We start from the raw sequence: 16,766 nt of genomic DNA, 5'->3' as shown, positions 1-16,766 counted from the left end.
CAAAGCGCAAATGGTGTAGCTGCCGACCATCAACCTTCACTCCCATGTCGTCCCATTCCAACTTTCGCATTGCGTTCTCGAGGGTGGCTGTGAATATTTTGGGTGAAATTGTTTCACCCTGTCGGACCCCCTCTTCACGTCAATGATGATGTTCTTGTAGAATGGCGAAATTCCGGTCGTGAAGTTACTGTATAACTCTCGAAGTACCTTTATATGCTGAGTAGGGACGCCTTGGTTGTCCAAGATGACCGCTTCCGTCTCAACTGAGTCGAAGGGCTTCTTCAAGTCGATGAAGGTGAGACAGAGCGGCATCTTGTACTCTCGTGATACCTCGATGAGTCTCGAAACAGTGTGAATGTAGTCAATAGTGCTGAATCCTTTTCGAAAACCTGCTTGCTCGCATGGCTGTCCTTCATCCAAGACTTTTTCGATCCTATTAAGGATTACTCTTGTAAAGAGCTTGTAGATGACGGACAGTAGGCAGATTGGACGATAGTTGCTGATGTCATGTGGATCTCCCTTTTTATACAACAACACCGTCTTGCTGGTCTTCCACTGTTTAGGAACCTTGCATTCCGACAGATAACGTGTAAAGAGTCTCGCCAGGGTGTTGATGAGTACTGGCGGAAGGCTCTTCAGGTGTTCTGGTCTTATTCTATCGGGACCGGGTGCCGTACGATTTCTTACCGACATGATAGCATGTCGTATATCGGACGGGAGAACCTCTGGAATGACTTGTCCATCTTCCCTCAGATGGTGAGGAGGCAAGTGGACATGGCTGTCGAAGAGATCAGAGTAGAAGTCGTAAATGATTTTTTCCATCCCTCTTCTCGATGCAATGGCTGTTCCCTTTGGGTTCCAGAGAGCAGTCATCCTCGTCTTGCGACTGGCGAAGTCTCGACGGGCATAGCGGATGCTTTTCCCCGCCTCTGCAGCTTCAGCCAGCACTTCTGCTCTTCTCTCTTTAAGGTCTTCTTTTATCGCCTCTCTGCAAAGCCTTGCGAGCACGGGTGTGAGTTCTTGGTTTCCTGCGGCTCGTGCTGCTCCACGCTGGCGTATCAGCTCAAGAGTTTCAAGAGACAGGCGTCTCTTGGTGGTTTTAGAACTCTCAGCCTTCTTCGCGCAGTCGCGAACGTGTTCAACGAGCCGGTCATATTCCTCGTCGATGTTGTCCATTGCGGAATCTTCCCAAAAGCCGGCTAACGTAGCGATGAGATCCCAGTTGATGATAGTCCTGGGATTTCTCCCTCTGAACTTGGCGGCTTTCTCTGCTCTTCTTGTGAAGGAAAATCTTCCTCGGAGGAGGCGATGGTTCGATCCCGTATAGAACTTTGGTACAACAGCGACGTCCGTCAGGCAGAACCTTTTATTGACGATGATGTGGTCTATTTCATTACAGTACCTTCTTCCGGGTGACTCCCACGTCCAGCGTAGAAAGAAGGGCTTCTGAAATTGCGAGTTCCCATGGATGCTCTTAGTCGTCATGATGAACTCGGAGAGCCTCTCCCCCTGGTTATTCCATTGTAGGCCGTGGATCCCAATGTGAAGTTCCTCCGACTTTCTTCTTGGGCCAACTTTGGCGTTGAAATCGCCAATTATGACCTTGAAGAAGGCATGATCTTCTCGGTAGAACTTCTCCAGGTCCATATAGAAAGCTTCGACTTCTTCTTCTTCGTAGCTTGATGTTGGAGTGTAAGCGACGAAGATAATCAAAGCTAGTGTTGGACCACATCTTCTCATAAGCAGACGTCCGATTCGGGTCATAAGTTGTTCGAAAGAGTCGATTTTCTTTGCCGTTCTCGTGTTGACGAGGATGCCAACTCCACCAACACCTCCACTGTCGCATGTTCCTAAGAACAGTTCTTCTCCAGTTTCATATACGGCGTTGAGAGGGTGACTTACGTTTTTGCGTAATACTTACAGGATGAATATGTCCTGAACAAAACCTTACTTCCTGATCAACATTAGCGGATAAAATCCGACATCAAAGGTGCCCACAAAGGGTCTCTTTGAAATTTGATCTGAAGTTCAACTGCGCTTAGAAGGTATGCGTTGATATCCATAGCAAACCGAGGATGCTCCTGTCAGTACACTAAACGTTGTCGCATCGCATTACCTCAAAATTATTTGTAAGAACTGATTGCTTAATTGATTTGGTCAACTCGGATATAGTCAGTTACTCTCTGAGGGGTGCAGAAGAGAGGTGCTCCGAAAATGAGTCTATGTACCTTCATAGCGCACTAAATATCATGCTATATAATAACGCGCTTACTCCCTCTCTCTCCTTCTCTGTGTGTATGTATGTGTGTGTATGTGTGTATGTATGGGTGTGGTGTTTGTCACGATGCAAAATTCTTCACCGGTAAGGTGTCGAATCACCCCTATGCACCTGATAGACGAGCCATACCTTTCCTCTCCACCATTGTCCAAGGCTATGCATCCACGTGTGTTGGCTTTGATAAGGCAAGTTAGTTTCCCTCACATGTTAGTGAGGGTAAATAAACTTTTTTGTATACTGTACATGAATGTTTACTTCCAAATTTGCAAAACAGTGTAAGTGATTAGCCCTTCGTTTATTTATTTATTTATTCACATACACCAATGGTGCACCAGAAAAGAAGATAAAGAAAACAAAACAAAAAAAAACAAATGGAACATCCTTTGTCTGAGTCAGAGATTCTTAGGAGTAAAAGAAACTACAAACTCTACTGAAACCGGAACCCAATTTATTGCCAAAGAAGACTGGTGCTGTCTCTTCCTGCGGTAGATAACAAGTGCTAATGTCAACATGTCGTTCTCCTACTCCAGAAGGTGAAGAATCCTCTTGTGACATCTACTATCTCCTCCAGAGCGCTTATCATTGGTCACGTTGCCGAAACATCAACGTTCGGAAAGCCAAATTCGCCCAAGGCATAGGGAGCACGTTGAGCTAAAAGCGAGTCTGACAGGAGACCTTAAGCAGGAGGGTTCACCAACTTTTGTGATCCTCAAACGACTGACCACCACAATCTAGACAAGCGACAGCCAAGAGCAAACCTGCCAAAAGATGCGGTACTTAGCAAAGAAGGTTATTCCGAAATAATTGAGAGAGGAGTTAGTATGACGCATGAAATTAAAGAGAGATATGACCAAAGGATATCAGTATCCTCGTTAGCGAAAGAGCTTCAGTGACCGGAATAGACTTCATGTGTCGGAAGAAGGAAAAGAGTGGCCTCGCAGTAAGCTGAAAAAGGTAACTATAGGAGAGCCAGTACAAAAACAGGAGAAATGCAAAAGACAACTAAGAGGTATCATTGACGGGAATCCGTGATCCAGTTCCATGCCCTGTGCAAAAGGCACCAGACATCAGAGAGTTGCTAGAATTAGAGGCATGCGGTTAGACATCAATATTCAGACACCGGCTTGTTTCAATTTTCTTCAAATTCGCCTTGAATATCCTACTATGTTCGGCTTTAACAATATCCAGTTTGCAGAGATAGGTTAAAAATTTTTTCTTGAATTTTATTAACTAAACTATCATTAACTAAACACTTTTTAAAGTTAATAGCTAAGCCCTTACAACAGCAGTTTTTTCTAAGAAAAAGTCTAGAAATTACTTTTTCTGACGATTTTATTCCAGATTTTACTGATGTTACCTATTTAGAAATATTAATTATGGTTTTGGTTCCAAAGAAGTGAGGTTTCAAAGAAATATGACAATGTTAGAGAAGTCAATTTAAACATCGCAAGAAAAGAAGAATCAAATGCGAAAGCCTTTAACGTTTGATCTTAGCACTACTTGAACAGAAAAGTCTAGAACTGATCGCATTCATAAGATCAACTATGGATAAATGAGGAAGCGAACAGCATACTTAGTATTGAGCAACGCTCACCATTCTTCCATTAGAACGCTTTTATCTTTTTTTAACGCTCTGCAGAGAGTTCGTTTGTTCGTTTGCTAATTTTTCCTATCATTTATGTCTACTACTCCATTCCATGTGCTTTCTTTCTGTTCAATATCACAAAGCTACCACTTCATTTATTTTTTACCATTTTAAAGCAGCTAAGATTATTGTAGTTGTAAAGAACCTTTTGCATTCTTCTTTTGTTCCTGTTAAATTGATTTTCTGAACATTATCAAATAATAATATAATCATCATGCTATGGAATAACGCGCTTACTCCGCGTTTGTGTATGTGTGTGTGTCTGTGTGTCTTGTGTCACGAAAATACCCTATAATGATGCAAAACTCACCGGTCGTGTGCCGAACCAACTGATAGGCGAGTATTCCACCATTGGACCACTGCCCAGATTTATGCACCCACATGTGTTGTCCGTGATAAGGCAAGTTTGTTTCTGTCATATGTTAGTGAGGGTAAACAAACTTTTATGTGAATGTGTACTTCCAAATTAGCAGACTATTATGCTATATAATAGCGGGCTTATTCAGTGTGTCTGTCTCCGTCAGGAAATTCCAAAAAAGAGAGGGAGACGGATACCATGGCGTCGGCTTGTGCGCTGGAGCCACAACGCGATAAATCTGGGTGAGACGGGTCCTACGGCGTCCAATTTCTGCCTCAGAGCCAAATTGCTGTGAAATGGGGTGGGACGGTTCCAAGGGGATCGGAATAGTGCTAGGAAGGTATAGAGTGGGGAGAGACGGGTTCCACTACTTCGGATTGGTGCGCGGGAGGCCCAACGCGGTAGAATGGATTTCTATGGTCCCTTCGCATATCTATTTCCCAGCATGTCTCCCTGATGCTGCTAACATCCTTTCTTCAAAAAGAGGAAACACACGTGGAAATTGCTGGTTAAATGCAATACATAGTAGCCAACAGTTTACGCGATCAGACGTAGAACGTTATTTTTATCACTATGATAGTGATATTCACGTCATTTCATGTTAGCACATCATTCTTTGTTAATAGTTGAGGACGGAGGAAACTCATACTTCGAATAATGTTTCCTAATTGTGGAGGTTTCAGAGAAATGTAGATGTAAAATCAAGTTTGATTGTTCTCCAAATGTAGTGCTGACGCAAATCATTTGAATTGACGTTTGGGAAGAAAATCACGAATCTCTTATCTATGCTTAGATTTTTGAGGGGAAAAATGACGAAAACGTTGATAGAAGAAGAAAATTGTAGTTTTGTAAGAGAAAACTCTACACTGCTATTTCTTATTGATTCGTGAAGGCGACCAAAACGAACACTACAAAAACGTTGAACGTTCAAGCTGAACGTTCAGGCTGGTACAAATACAAGTCCGAAAGAACTTTGACCAATTTCCACTGCTGTTCTATACCATATAAGTTATTCTTCTATTTTCAGAATTTCTGGTGTTTATAGCCATCTTGATGCACCCGTTTCCAGAGTAAAGTTGTTTATCCCTCGATTTCGTGCAAATGTAAATTATTTTGTGGGGATTATTGTCCTTATGCAATGAGCAAGATTTTTGCAGGAGCCTGCCTATGTAATCACTTGTCCAAGGTATACTGGACGTGTCGGATGTTTTTTAGGCGAGTGAAATGTAAACTCAACATTTTTCTCAACACCTAGTCTACATACGATGTCTTCTATTTCAAAATAACGAAATTGGAATGTAATATGGAAACCACAACGAAAACAGAGTTCGAGTTGTTTGTTACAGAAAGGAGCGTAGCTCCGCTCATCATTCCCTAGTCGTCCTGAAAAGTGGCGTGGAAACCGATTTAGATCCTTCAAGGTATGTCAGAAAGTGCCACCCTTGTACACGCTCCCGTACCCTCAGCAGACTATTCATTGGTTTTACTTGAATAGCCCAATGAGAATAACTGGTAGATCTTGGAAGTAGATGCGGCCCGTGCACAAGGTTGGGGCGTTGCATCTGATTTCGTAGGAAAGAACGCGTCTTCTACGCTGTTTCTTACAACTATAAGAAGGGAATGAGAGTAGCCGCACTTGTTTTCGTAATCTACAGCCCGAACCATATGATTCCCCCTGGGTCCCGTACTACGTCATATTCGTGATATGCTACCTTTAGAGGAAAAACTGACGAAATAGATGTGAATCAAGTTGTGTATGAAGTAAACCAGAAGGTGTTATTATTTCAACTTTCTTGATGCCTCAAACATTGACGCACAGCTCAACACTTCAACTTATGTGATGCTACGAAAATTGAAGAACATTCCTTCAATGGTCGACAAATGTTTCTACTTGTTCGAAATGCTGCATACATACAGATTTATCAGTTTTGGATTTCATATTAGACTAGCCCTTAGGTTGCTGAAGACGTTTTGAACAGAGACTTCCACAAACCACCACAAAATATGTACTATCTTTCCAGATATGACGGATTATCCGAACGATAAACACACCTGCTCATTCATCATGTCAGCTAAAGACCAAACAAATGTCGTTTTTTATGCAGGACGCCGCATGCAAGCCAACAAGGACTTTTCAGTGAACTTGCGTAATTTATATTCCTTAGAAAGCATTCTTTCTTAATCCGAACCTATTCTGTACTCTATGGATGGTTTCGTTTAGGGCATGTATTAACGCGGAATGATACTCGTCCAAGAGTTAGCGGATGGCAGATTAATAATGTAACATCAAAAATAAGTTTCTATGACTATTCTAATATCACTGAAACAAAGACGAATCTACTGTCAATGTGAGGGTTTTTCTTCTTCTTTTTTATGTCCTTGAGAATGTGATTTTCAGCACAGTGGCAGTTCAGACAATACATTTTTCACGGAATGAACCTTCACATACATATACTCAGACTATACCAGCTTTGATTTTTGTTTCCTTCAATATCGCCGGTGAGTTCCTCCTTTTAAATGAAATTCTGAAAATCCAAATAATGTCGGCTTCTTGCAGGCGCGCTTATTCAAGATCCTGCCCACTCAATGTTTTTGTTCTTGATATGTCTACTCTTTCAAGGTCTTTTTATTCGGGATTTCGTCGGTAAAATTCCTCTGTACTACAACTCGCTGCCAAAAATTCGTGAGATCTTATTCTTTTTTTACTTCTAAGAGCTCGCGACTCATTTGCTTGATGTTGGGCTATTTCCTTATAGAGCAGTTTAATCTGCATATTTCATATAGTTTTGAAATGATGTTAACAAAAGATGACTGTCCTCACAATAGAAGTCGGTCGGGAATATTTCCAGCTGCTTTAGCTCGTTGGTTGCTTTCTCCCGCGTAGCTACCTCGATTCCATGATATCTGTCTGTATTTATATCTCCTATCTTCTATATACAAAGAATGGTAGCGCGCCAAACCTGACTTAGGAGATCACCATGGTCTGTGAGGCCAGTACGGTCTGCCTATCCTAAATCATTCGTAGTTGTTTGCAGAATGCGTCGGCAGCGGAGATTAAAAGCAAGACCGGAATTGATATAACGTCCAGTGCTGTGACATCTTGGCTGGCTCTCCTCCAGAATCCTTGCAAGCGTGTGTGGTTGCCACAGAGTGATTGCTTATGAGCCAACTTTTTTACGATGAAACTCGGCAAAAACGTTGGTATGTAAGACCTTCGAGGAAAAGTGCGATAGTACTGGTGCACCAGTACTATCGCACTTTTCCTCGCTCATCTTAATTTCTTGCATATCACATGCTAAGACATACCCCTCACACTTTTCTAGCATAGGACCACTAATCTGGCACGTGTGAATCACCCGCCCCTTTTCCTGCTTTTGGACGACGGATCACCTATCTGTACTCTCTTGAGAAAAGCACCAAGCTGGAGTTGAAGACTTTCCGCTGCATAAAGTACTTACATGACATCCAGGCACAGACACAAACACATACACACGTACTACCCCGTTATTAAATACTATAATGTTTATGATGTGAGCGGGTTTATCGCAGTCGGTAAGAGGTGTCGTTGCGATTCGAAACCACCCTGGTGCCAACCAAGCTTTTCCTCCATTCTGAGATCGATTAACTGGTACCAGACATGTCTAGGAAGATAAAAACACTGAGTTGATATATTGACTAGTAATCCCTCAAGTAATCGTATAAGCTAAAGACATAAACCCCAAGTGATTCTAGGTTGAAGTGAAGGCGTTGCCTGTAAATGATGATAGTGATGAGAAGGTCCAACCTCTCATTCATGTTTGAGGACAATGTAGTTTTCTAATGTTTGTCTCTGTAGTACGATATTTCAAAAAAGGAAGACGGGTCTAGCGACGTCGAATTAGCGTGGAAAGTCGGGAAAGGTATTACGAGATGCTGCTCAGAGGATTGCGAGCTAATACTGAGCGTGCCTCGGAGCCGCGTACGACAAACTTGAATCCAATTTCGAGGACCACCAAGGAATTGTTTGGAAGAGGAAGGACTTTGAGGCTTGATCCGAATGCATCGCTCAGTGAGCGGTTACTAGCAAATATTAGTTGCAGAAAAGCGCTACAGGACGCTACAGGAGCGCTACAGCGCTTTCGAAATACAGGCAGAAGAAGATTCTGGAAGCAGCACAAAGAAGAACGAGTCTAAAGAAGTGCCGCAGGGATCTCCGGGAATGTAATATTCCGCTAGCAGCCTTGCTGAGCGGAGACGGGACTCGCACGTCTTCTCGTCGTAGCATCGAAATCATTACGGAGAGGTTCTATTCAAATCTTTTCTGTTCATCAACTCCCGTGTCGAGCCCGATCATCCCCACCGATTCGCTATCAAGAGCATGAAACCTGTCACAGCCCCCGGACCTGATTTTATATCAGAAGACCTTCTTCGTGCTGGTGGCCATCGACTTCATGTAATCTTAGCAGCGCACATGACATCCTACCTTCAGAAAGAAAGGATTCCAGACCAGTGGAAGACCTCAAGAACCGTTCCTATCCATGAGAAAGGTGGCCGAGAGGACCTTCGGAACTACCGTCCGATATGCTTGCTGAGAGTGTTATACAAAGTATTCACTAAGATCATCCTCACGCGCATATCTAAGACGCTAAATGAAGCCCAGCCTCAAGAACAAGCTAGATCCCGTCAAGGGTTCAGCTGCTTGGACCACATCCAGACCGTGTTGAGGGTCATAGAGGTTTGTCGGGAATACCGCCTGTCTCTTGTTCCAACCTTTGTCGACTATGAAAAAGCCTTCGACAGCGTAGAAACGAATGCAATACTGTCAGCGCTGGTCGATCAAGGTGTGGACGCGTCGTGGTCGCGTTGAGGACATTAGCCAATTGCTATGATCCATGCACGACTAGGATGCAGCTTATCCACCGCCCCCTCACCACATCCATTGGAAAAGGGGTACGACAAGGCGATTCTATATCGCTGAAGCTGTTCACGGCTGCATTGCAATGGATAATGAAATCACCTTTGTTGGAAGAAAGGGACATACGTGTTGATGGAAGATTCCACTCCAACCTTCTTTTTGCGGACGACATCGTTCTCTTTTTGAGAAGTACTAATGAAGCAGAAATGATGCTCAAGGAACAGAACGAAGCAGGAAAGAGAAGAGATGCTGGGGCCTGCAGGTCCAGTGATTGCGGACCATTTAATTATCTAAGTTGGTAATAGAGAAGAGAAGACAATAGTTTTAGATTGAAGTAGTAGAGAAGACGATTAACTTGTGCATAGGTGGTGTTCTTACAGTAAGAGCAAGAGTTCCATATGGTATTCATTTTTATCATTGCAGAGGTTGTTGACCACACCACGCCGTCCAGTAAGTCAGGACAATGATGAATCAAATCTCCGACAAAAAAAATTTTATGTGGCAGGCAGAATGAAGTAAATGGGGAAATCTATGGGAAATTACAGCCCAGTCGAGAAGTCTTGATTCGTTGTTCTGGGTCGTGTTAGCTATGAAATAGCTTGGTTTGCAACCTCTCACAGATGAATGCGAGCGTATTTTTTTTGGCGCAGGTAGCGGTCTTGTGATAAACGAAAAATAGAGTTAGAGACAGCGTGGTGCAAAATTTATGTTTTCGCTTCTAAGCAAATAGATAGAAGTAAGGTTGCAATTTACGAATATTCACGTTCACGCTCACTTCTCCCTGGTAATCTAGGAAAAAGCGAATGAGACTGCATCGGTTGCACCCGCGTCTCCAACGATGCAACTTCTCAGGAGTAGTACAACGTTGGCGATTCGCAACACTCCTTCGTTCCGGTTGGAACTTATTTGTGTTGTGTCCGTTGGATCTCTGGCGTTGGAGAACGATGGGACTGACTGTGTTCTATGACGCAGCAGTCAAACGGGTACTAGTAGAACCAAGGCTGCTGCTCGCATTTTTTGGACTATTAGACACGATTTAGCATCATTATGCTCATATTTGTGATCTACATAATCACCCTTGACTATACGTACACAGACAATTTCGTGTTATGCTGCCTTTATGAGAGGCTCCTGCAGCATAGATAACTGCAGATCCATCGCAATCAGACTGGAATGGGAAACCTCAAATTTTCTTGCCTTTCTAGGATTACTTTGCTTTCTAGCATGCCACCCCTCCAGTAGGGATGTAGGGTTTCGCATGGGATCAGACAAAGTCAACTGGAAGTATCCGACTAAGTAAATAAACGACTAAATTTGTCCTCCGCTTCGTGGAAGTTCCAACCATCACTGGAAAACGTAACTAGCCAAAGATGTGAATGTGTAATGGGGAAAACACTGTGAGACACAAATATTTCAACAGCCTTTTAAATGCTTTTCAGTTCAATTCCTGGTAGTGCAACTTCTTCTGTCTTCATTTGGATTCATATTCGTTACTGCAAGTGAGGTTCGAAGAAGATTTCGAAATCAACCTTGCAACAAGTCCAAATTTCCTGCGACCTTTGGTATGTGTACTGTAGATAAATTTTGACTTGATTTAATTCAGTTTAATGGTAGATGCAAATTAAATGGAATGAACTTGAACTGCCACTGAGTAGTTAAGAATGTAAACGTTGCTGAATCCACAAAATCGAAATTAGATGTTATTTACCTCGTACCGGTGATGTGTACAGCCTCTTTTTTTGAACGGCTATTATGCACGAAATTTCAGATGAATGGACAATGGAGTTCTTCCTAAAGAAGGCCTTCTCATTTGCTGGTTCTTATATAGTTGTATCTCTTGTATCTATCTTTATATTTCTAGTGTAACATTTGTGCAATAAAGTTTGCCTTCTTATAACTACTGAAAATGCTACATTAACAAACAGTATACAACAGCACTGCATTCCAACTCGTAGAAATTTCATCCTGATACATCTTCGCACATATTAGTTGCATGAGTACGGGTTCTCTGAAAAGAAAGGAAAAGAAAAGAAAGCAAGATATTGCCCATGTTCGACTGTCTTTGAATCTTGGAATGTTGAATACGCAGTTTTTTTATTACTTTGCTTGAGCTATGGCCAACATTGGTATTGATACTTATTAACTGCTAACGTTTGCTAACGCGTTTCCACCTTCAGAGCCTGGAAAAATTAAAGCCATTAGTGATTTATTCTCTCAAGCGCCTTATCACCTACAGAAAGCATCCAAACTGTAGGCAAACTCAAACAGCAACACATTGGCTAGTGGTTACCTCATTAGCTAGATTTGGTAACGCAACAGACCACCACGTACCACAGCTACGAGCTACAAGGGTTTTTATAGGGACCTGACGGCCCGCCCCGTAGATCAAAACCTGCACAGATTTTGATATGAGGCTAGTTCGTTTGCGATCGCAATGCACTCATCTTTCCTGTTCATTTTTGGACTTTTGGCGGTGATCCAAACTGCCTATAGTGTTCTGCGTCTCGGACTCGAACGATAGTATAGCAATTGTTTTCTAGAAAGCCGAAAAGGAAAAGTCCATGTAGAAGTTCATTGTGCATATAGTTGCTTGTTTCGTATGTAAAACGTCGTGACTATTTGTGAATGACATTATTTGTTTGTCAAGGTTTAATTACCCAAGTTTGAGGTAAAAGCCTAATTTGGACGCGTTGGTGTTCGTGTCCTGTGAAAGTACAAGCTTACATCCGCGTGGCGTGGTCAAGGACCATTTGACGAGCAACTAAACAAGTACACAAGTCACTGTCACATACAACCCGCTGCATGGTGCATCGGCTCACTCAACGAATTCAGGTCGGTCACTTACTGATTTAGAAACCACTGGTGGTCCTTTTCTACAAGTATCACTTCATCGCTCGAGTTCACTGGCAAGTTTTCGCCACAAGTGTCTATTCTTTCACAAGTGCGTCTCTTTGTTTCATCATCTCTCTCTCATCTGAGTCACGCGCTACCGTAATGTCCGCTAGATTGGTTACTCCGAAGCGCTTGCTGAGTCATTAATTACTTACTTAGATACTTAGATGGCCCGTCTTCACTGGACAAGTGGGCCCCAGCATCTCTTCCACTCGTTTCGTTCCCTCGCCATTGTCATCCAAGATGTTCTCAAGTTTCGTGAGTGACGTTGACGAGGTCGTTGAGCCGTATCCAGCTGTGCTCTCAACTGGTCCATCCGTGTAGCAAACACGTCACCCCATCTCGTTGGCGGTCTCCCTTGGGGGCGTTTAGCGTTCCTTGGGATCCACTCTAGCGTTCTTTTAGTCCATCTATCGTCGATTCTTCTCATGATGTGACCGGCCCATCTATGTTTTGCTTTCGATACATATTCCGCTGGGTCGCGAAGACGGGACATTCCTCTTAATGTCGAGCTACGAAGACCGGCTAGGTGTTGTGTGCGCCGGTTAAACTTCAAGAGACATCTCTCAAGGGCTCTGTGGGTAGTAAGTAGCTTCCTAGACGTAACAGCGAGGTCTGCCCACGTCTCCGCTGCGTAACAGAGCGCTGCAAGAACTGTCGAGTCGAACAGATGGGCACGAAGATTTTGGTTCGTCACTTGGTCCGTAGCTTCCCTGACGGCTTTCCTAGTTTTGCCATGAAGTCTCCGACAACGAATTTGTAGAAGGACTTCTCGTTGCGGACCACTTCCTCCAGCTCCTCGTAAAACGCGTCCAATTCGGAATCATCAGCTGCTGATGTTGGTGAATAGCAGTTGATGATACTGATGGATTTTTGGCGCAGAGGACGTGGGCGAAGAATGGCCAGACGAGGTGACAGGATCTCGTGAGAATCGACGAGATGGACGACAGATGGGTGCACAACAAAACTAACACCGCCTACATTTCACGACGGAACCTTCTCTCCACGAATGACGAGTGTACCGTCATTCATCTGTCCTACGTCGCTCCTTCTACACTCTCTCCTGCAGAGCAATCACGTGAAATTCGATACGCTCTGCAGCTCCGAGAAGGGCATACAGGTCAGCGTCTGTGGAAACTGTTCTCGCGTTGTAAGTACAGTCTGAGACAGTCTCCATGGCGAGTCGTGCGTGTGTCGCCTTGGTCCACAGTCAATGACGTCCTGAGCAACCTGAGATTTGATCGCCTCTCACCGGTCGCCATACCGTCCGACAGCTGAGACGGAAGGGCCCAGTGTGCAGGGTACTGAGGCAGTGAATATGCTGAAGTGGCAAAAAGACTTTTCCCCAAACTAGGCAGCCATGCCACAGCAAGCTTAGCTTTCACCACAGTTCGTAGCCCAACCTATATGGATCATGGAACCACCTTGCGACATTTTGCCAAGACGGTGGTGAACCTTAGCAGTGGTTTACTCTTAGCTAGGCTTCGGATTCCGAGAAGTCGGAATGTGTCGAACTCCTTCTCAGCTTGGGAGACCCTGTCAGAGGACGAACATCCGCTGTGCATCGCAGTCCGACGCCCAGTGTCACCTCCACACCACTATGAGGCGGTAAACCGTTGTGGAGGATTTACCGCCTCATATTGGCGTGGAGGTGACACTGGCCTCACAGTGGAGACTCATTACTCCAACAAATTAGAAACAGCTATTTCGCGTTTTAAAAACGAAAAGTTAGAATCGCTCAGTGTTTCTAAAATTGAAGGAGAAAATTCTGCACGCTTGCTAAGAGATAGTATGCAACGTTTGGAAGAAGCAATAGGAGCTATTGATGCCGCAACTTCTAAAATCGAGCAAGTTCTTCAAGACTATGCCGCGGAATTTGCTGAATTAACTCAACCTGCAGAAAAAGATCAGGAAGATTTTGAAGAATACTCTGCTAAAGCAGAACTATCGGTAACATCGGCGTTTGATTATTCCTTACTTTTAAAAGCCAAAGCTTTTAAATCGTACGGTAAAATGTCTTGTTTAATGTCGGGCACCAGCACATCGCACGCACAATCGCAAGAGTGCGCGACGGCAACACTGACTCAACCAAAACGAATTGAACTTCCCACTCTGCCTATACCAATCTTTCGGGGGAACGTATGGGAGTGGGACAACTTTTGGGAACTTTTCAAGGAAAATGTACACTCTCAGGACTTGCCAGAACTTTTCAAATTCGACTATTTGCTAAATGCCTTGAAAGAAGAAGTCCTAGAGTCAGTGAAAAAGTTCCAAATCAATAGAGAAAACTACAGCAAAGCTCTTGAGTTCCTTCATCACAAGTATGGCAGTGCAGAAGAGCTTGTTAATCGTCTCACTAATAAACTTGAACATTGTTCTCTTCGTTCACCCTCTCTGCGAGATCAAAGAACTCTCTTTGACCAATTACAAGTCATTGTAACTCAGCTTAGGCAAAAGGGCGAGTATGTAGATACCCAATTATTACTCAAGCAAGTACTATCCAAGTTCCCTGACTCGATTCAGCGCAGAGTGCTCCTGAAAAAACAATCGCTTCCATTTAACACTCCCTTTTGCATGGAAATTTTGCTCGAAAAAAAATTCCGCTAGAAGAGATTATAGCAAGTGAATAAATGGTTTTCTCATATCTGAACAAAACTCCTAAGGTGTTTCAGCAGGAGTTTCGCTCTGATAGAAAATCTTTTGAACCATCCAGTACTCCTCTTAGGTCTTGTATGTATTGCGGAGACAACCACAAACCTTGGAATTGTCTCAAGTACAAAACACCCAAAGAACGTTCTCAATATTTACGAGAACACAAAGTATGCCTAATTTGCGCCTCACCACAGCATATTACTTCTCAGTGTCAGAAGCGTCCTTGTTTCAAGTGTGAAGGTGCACACCACACTTCGTGTTGCTTTAAAGGGGAAAAGCAAGTCTCTTCACAGACAAGTAAGATAGAGCCATCTTACGGAGCAAAGAAGAACAAAGAAGCGCGGCACCAATATAAGGATTCTAGGCCTACTAAGATCATCAAGAAGGTAAATCACATAGGTGAGGAAGCAGTCATTTGCGAACTCCATTCAGTACGGAAGACAAAAGGCTCCAGCAGCACAGTCCTACCGACCGGAGAACTAACGGTAAAGAATGCAAAAACTAAGAATCTCAGGAAAATTTGCGTCCTACTTGACAATGGGGCAGAGATTTCTTTCATCGACAGTAGTCTCACCGACGACCTTCATCTCCCCACTCTCGAAGAAACAAAAATACGTCTGCACACGTTTGGATCGGAACAAGTGCAAGAAAAAATATGCCGCAGGGATCAACTAGACGTCTGGGATGTGGAAGGACAATCAATGTCTCTGTCACTCCTCACACATGATGTCCTCACAAAATCCTTCGATACTCCGCCAATACGCGAAGAGGACGTGGAGTTCATCCGCAAGTTGAACCTTCCTATTAAGCTCACAAGAGACAAGTCGACAATTCAACCACTGGTTCTCCTTGGATGCGACCAGCTGTGGTCATTGATTAGAGACGACCAACCTCAGCTTCACCTGCCCTCAGGACTTCATCTTCTTCCCTCCCGCTTGGGTCATTTGTTAACAGGTCAACTTCACCGACCTTTGAACGAATCCAACAATCAAGACGAACTTGACAAGTGGTAGGGCTACTGGACGTTAGATGGACAAGTGAACGTAGTTTCGTAATTAAAGCAAGAAGATATAAAGGATACCGAGCTTTGCGAGAAGTTCTGGTCCTTAGAAACAGCTGGAACTGAAGAATTCGACAAGTCTGAGAAAGAGGAAAAAGCTCTTGTAGACCAAAAAGTGTGGGATATTTTCAAAAACACCATTGAAAAGAGAAATGATGGTTACTATGTTCGGCTTCCATGGAACGAATTCGCGGGAGAGGACAACAGAAGTATAGCATTTCGTCGGCTAGCAAGTGTCTGGAACTCTTTAAGAAAAGACGACAAGCTATTGGAACAGTACGACCAATTGTTCCAGGAGCAGAAGCGACTTGGAACAGTACGACCAAGTGTTCCAGGAGCAGAAGCGACTTAACATCTTAGACATGCAGGGCGTTGTGTGTGACAGTGACTTGTGTACTTGTTTAGTTGCTCGCCAAATGGTCCTTGACCACGCCACGCGGATGTAAACTTGTACTTTCACACGACACAAACACCAACGCGTCCAAATTAGGCTTTTACCTCAAACTTGGGTAATTAAACCTCGACAAACAAATAATATCATTCACAAATAGTCACGACGTTTTACATACGAAACAAGCAACTATATGCACAATGAACTTCTACATGGACTTTTCCTTTTCGGCTTTCTAGAAAACAATTGTTATTCCTTCTGTGATGCATGGCAGCGTAAAATTTGAAAGTTGTATGAATGATTTCCAATGATGAAGTGAGTTCAACGGCGTCCTAGCAATACTTGAAAAGGATCAAATGAGGTGGATTGCCACAACGCAACCAGTGACCATTTTATAGGAAGCAGAGGAACGCTATGTTTTTGGAGCCTTGCGCGGCATTTAGATGAAAGCTTCAGATATCGCATTCCTCGTCTATTGATTGACAGAAAACCAATACTTGACTAACAGTTCACAGTGCATAATATTTGATACTCGAACAACACTTCACAGTACACAATAGTATAAAAAAAAGGAAAATTGACTGAAGTCGATCTTA

At 43.4% G+C, this 16,766-nt stretch overlaps 7 protein-coding genes across 9 annotated transcripts; 3 read left to right on the top strand and 4 right to left on the bottom strand.

Moving 5' to 3' along the window:
* Positions 1 to 36: 36 nt before the first annotated feature.
* RB195_006142 (uncharacterized protein) lies at positions 37 to 1,764 on the bottom strand (the record flags this gene model as incomplete). Its single annotated transcript, XM_064179043.1, has 1 exon — positions 37 to 1,764. The coding sequence occupies one exon, from the start codon at positions 1,762 to 1,764 to the stop codon at positions 37 to 39; it is 1,728 nt and encodes a 575-aa protein (XP_064036034.1).
* On the bottom strand, positions 37 to 2,833 carry RB195_006141 (uncharacterized protein; the record flags this gene model as incomplete). Its single annotated transcript, XM_064179042.1, has 2 exons — positions 37 to 1,850; positions 2,722 to 2,833. 2 exons carry the CDS (start codon positions 2,831 to 2,833, stop codon positions 37 to 39), a joined length of 1,926 nt encoding a protein of 641 aa, XP_064036033.1.
* Positions 2,834 to 4,479: 1,646 nt separating this feature from the next.
* On the top strand, positions 4,480 to 11,041 carry RB195_006140 (uncharacterized protein; the record flags this gene model as incomplete). Of its 2 annotated transcripts, none has more annotated exons than XM_013451196.2 (9): positions 4,480 to 4,523; positions 5,309 to 5,384; positions 5,439 to 5,496; positions 6,303 to 6,428; positions 6,503 to 6,629; positions 6,680 to 6,780; positions 6,839 to 6,964; positions 10,615 to 10,737; positions 10,944 to 11,041. In XM_013451196.2, 9 exons carry the CDS (start codon positions 4,480 to 4,482, stop codon positions 11,039 to 11,041), a joined length of 879 nt encoding a protein of 292 aa, XP_013306650.2. The 2 variants fall into 2 exon arrangements, with proteins under 2 accessions (XP_013306650.2, XP_064036032.1); XM_064179041.1 differs by lacking the exon at positions 4,480 to 4,523 and adding an exon at positions 4,578 to 4,621.
* A 1,204-nt stretch (positions 11,042 to 12,245) lies between these two features.
* On the bottom strand, positions 12,246 to 12,563 carry RB195_006139 (uncharacterized protein; the record flags this gene model as incomplete). The annotated part of the gene is made up of 1 exon (XM_064179040.1): positions 12,246 to 12,563. One exon carries the CDS (start codon positions 12,561 to 12,563, stop codon positions 12,246 to 12,248), a length of 318 nt encoding a protein of 105 aa, XP_064036031.1.
* On the bottom strand, positions 12,246 to 13,329 carry RB195_006138 (uncharacterized protein; the record flags this gene model as incomplete). The annotated part of the gene is made up of 2 exons (XM_064179039.1): positions 12,246 to 12,865; positions 13,320 to 13,329. 2 exons carry the CDS (start codon positions 13,327 to 13,329, stop codon positions 12,246 to 12,248), a joined length of 630 nt encoding a protein of 209 aa, XP_064036030.1.
* On the top strand, positions 13,007 to 16,131 carry RB195_006137 (uncharacterized protein; the record flags this gene model as incomplete). The annotated part of the gene is made up of 4 exons (XM_064179038.1): positions 13,007 to 13,187; positions 13,422 to 14,529; positions 14,793 to 15,673; positions 15,830 to 16,131. 4 exons carry the CDS (start codon positions 13,007 to 13,009, stop codon positions 16,129 to 16,131), a joined length of 2,472 nt encoding a protein of 823 aa, XP_064036027.1.
* RB195_006136 (uncharacterized protein) lies at positions 13,475 to 16,131 on the top strand (the record flags this gene model as incomplete). Of its 2 annotated transcripts, XM_064179037.1 has the most annotated exons (3): positions 13,475 to 14,441; positions 14,990 to 15,561; positions 15,781 to 16,131. In XM_064179037.1, the coding sequence occupies 3 exons, from the start codon at positions 13,475 to 13,477 to the stop codon at positions 16,129 to 16,131; spliced, it is 1,890 nt and encodes a 629-aa protein (XP_064036028.1). The 2 variants fall into 2 exon arrangements, with proteins under 2 accessions (XP_064036028.1, XP_064036029.1); XM_064179036.1 differs by lacking the exons at positions 14,990 to 15,561; positions 15,781 to 16,131 and having other exon boundaries at positions 13,475 to 14,674.
* Positions 16,132 to 16,766: the final 635 nt, after the last annotated feature.

This window comes from Necator americanus, chromosome I (assembly GCF_031761385.1).
Source record: "Necator americanus strain Aroian chromosome I, whole genome shotgun sequence".
Taxonomy (NCBI): domain Eukaryota; kingdom Metazoa; phylum Nematoda; class Chromadorea; order Rhabditida; family Ancylostomatidae; genus Necator; species Necator americanus.
The sequence above is the reverse complement of the archived record's forward strand: the minus strand, read 5'-3'. Positions and strand labels throughout refer to the sequence as shown.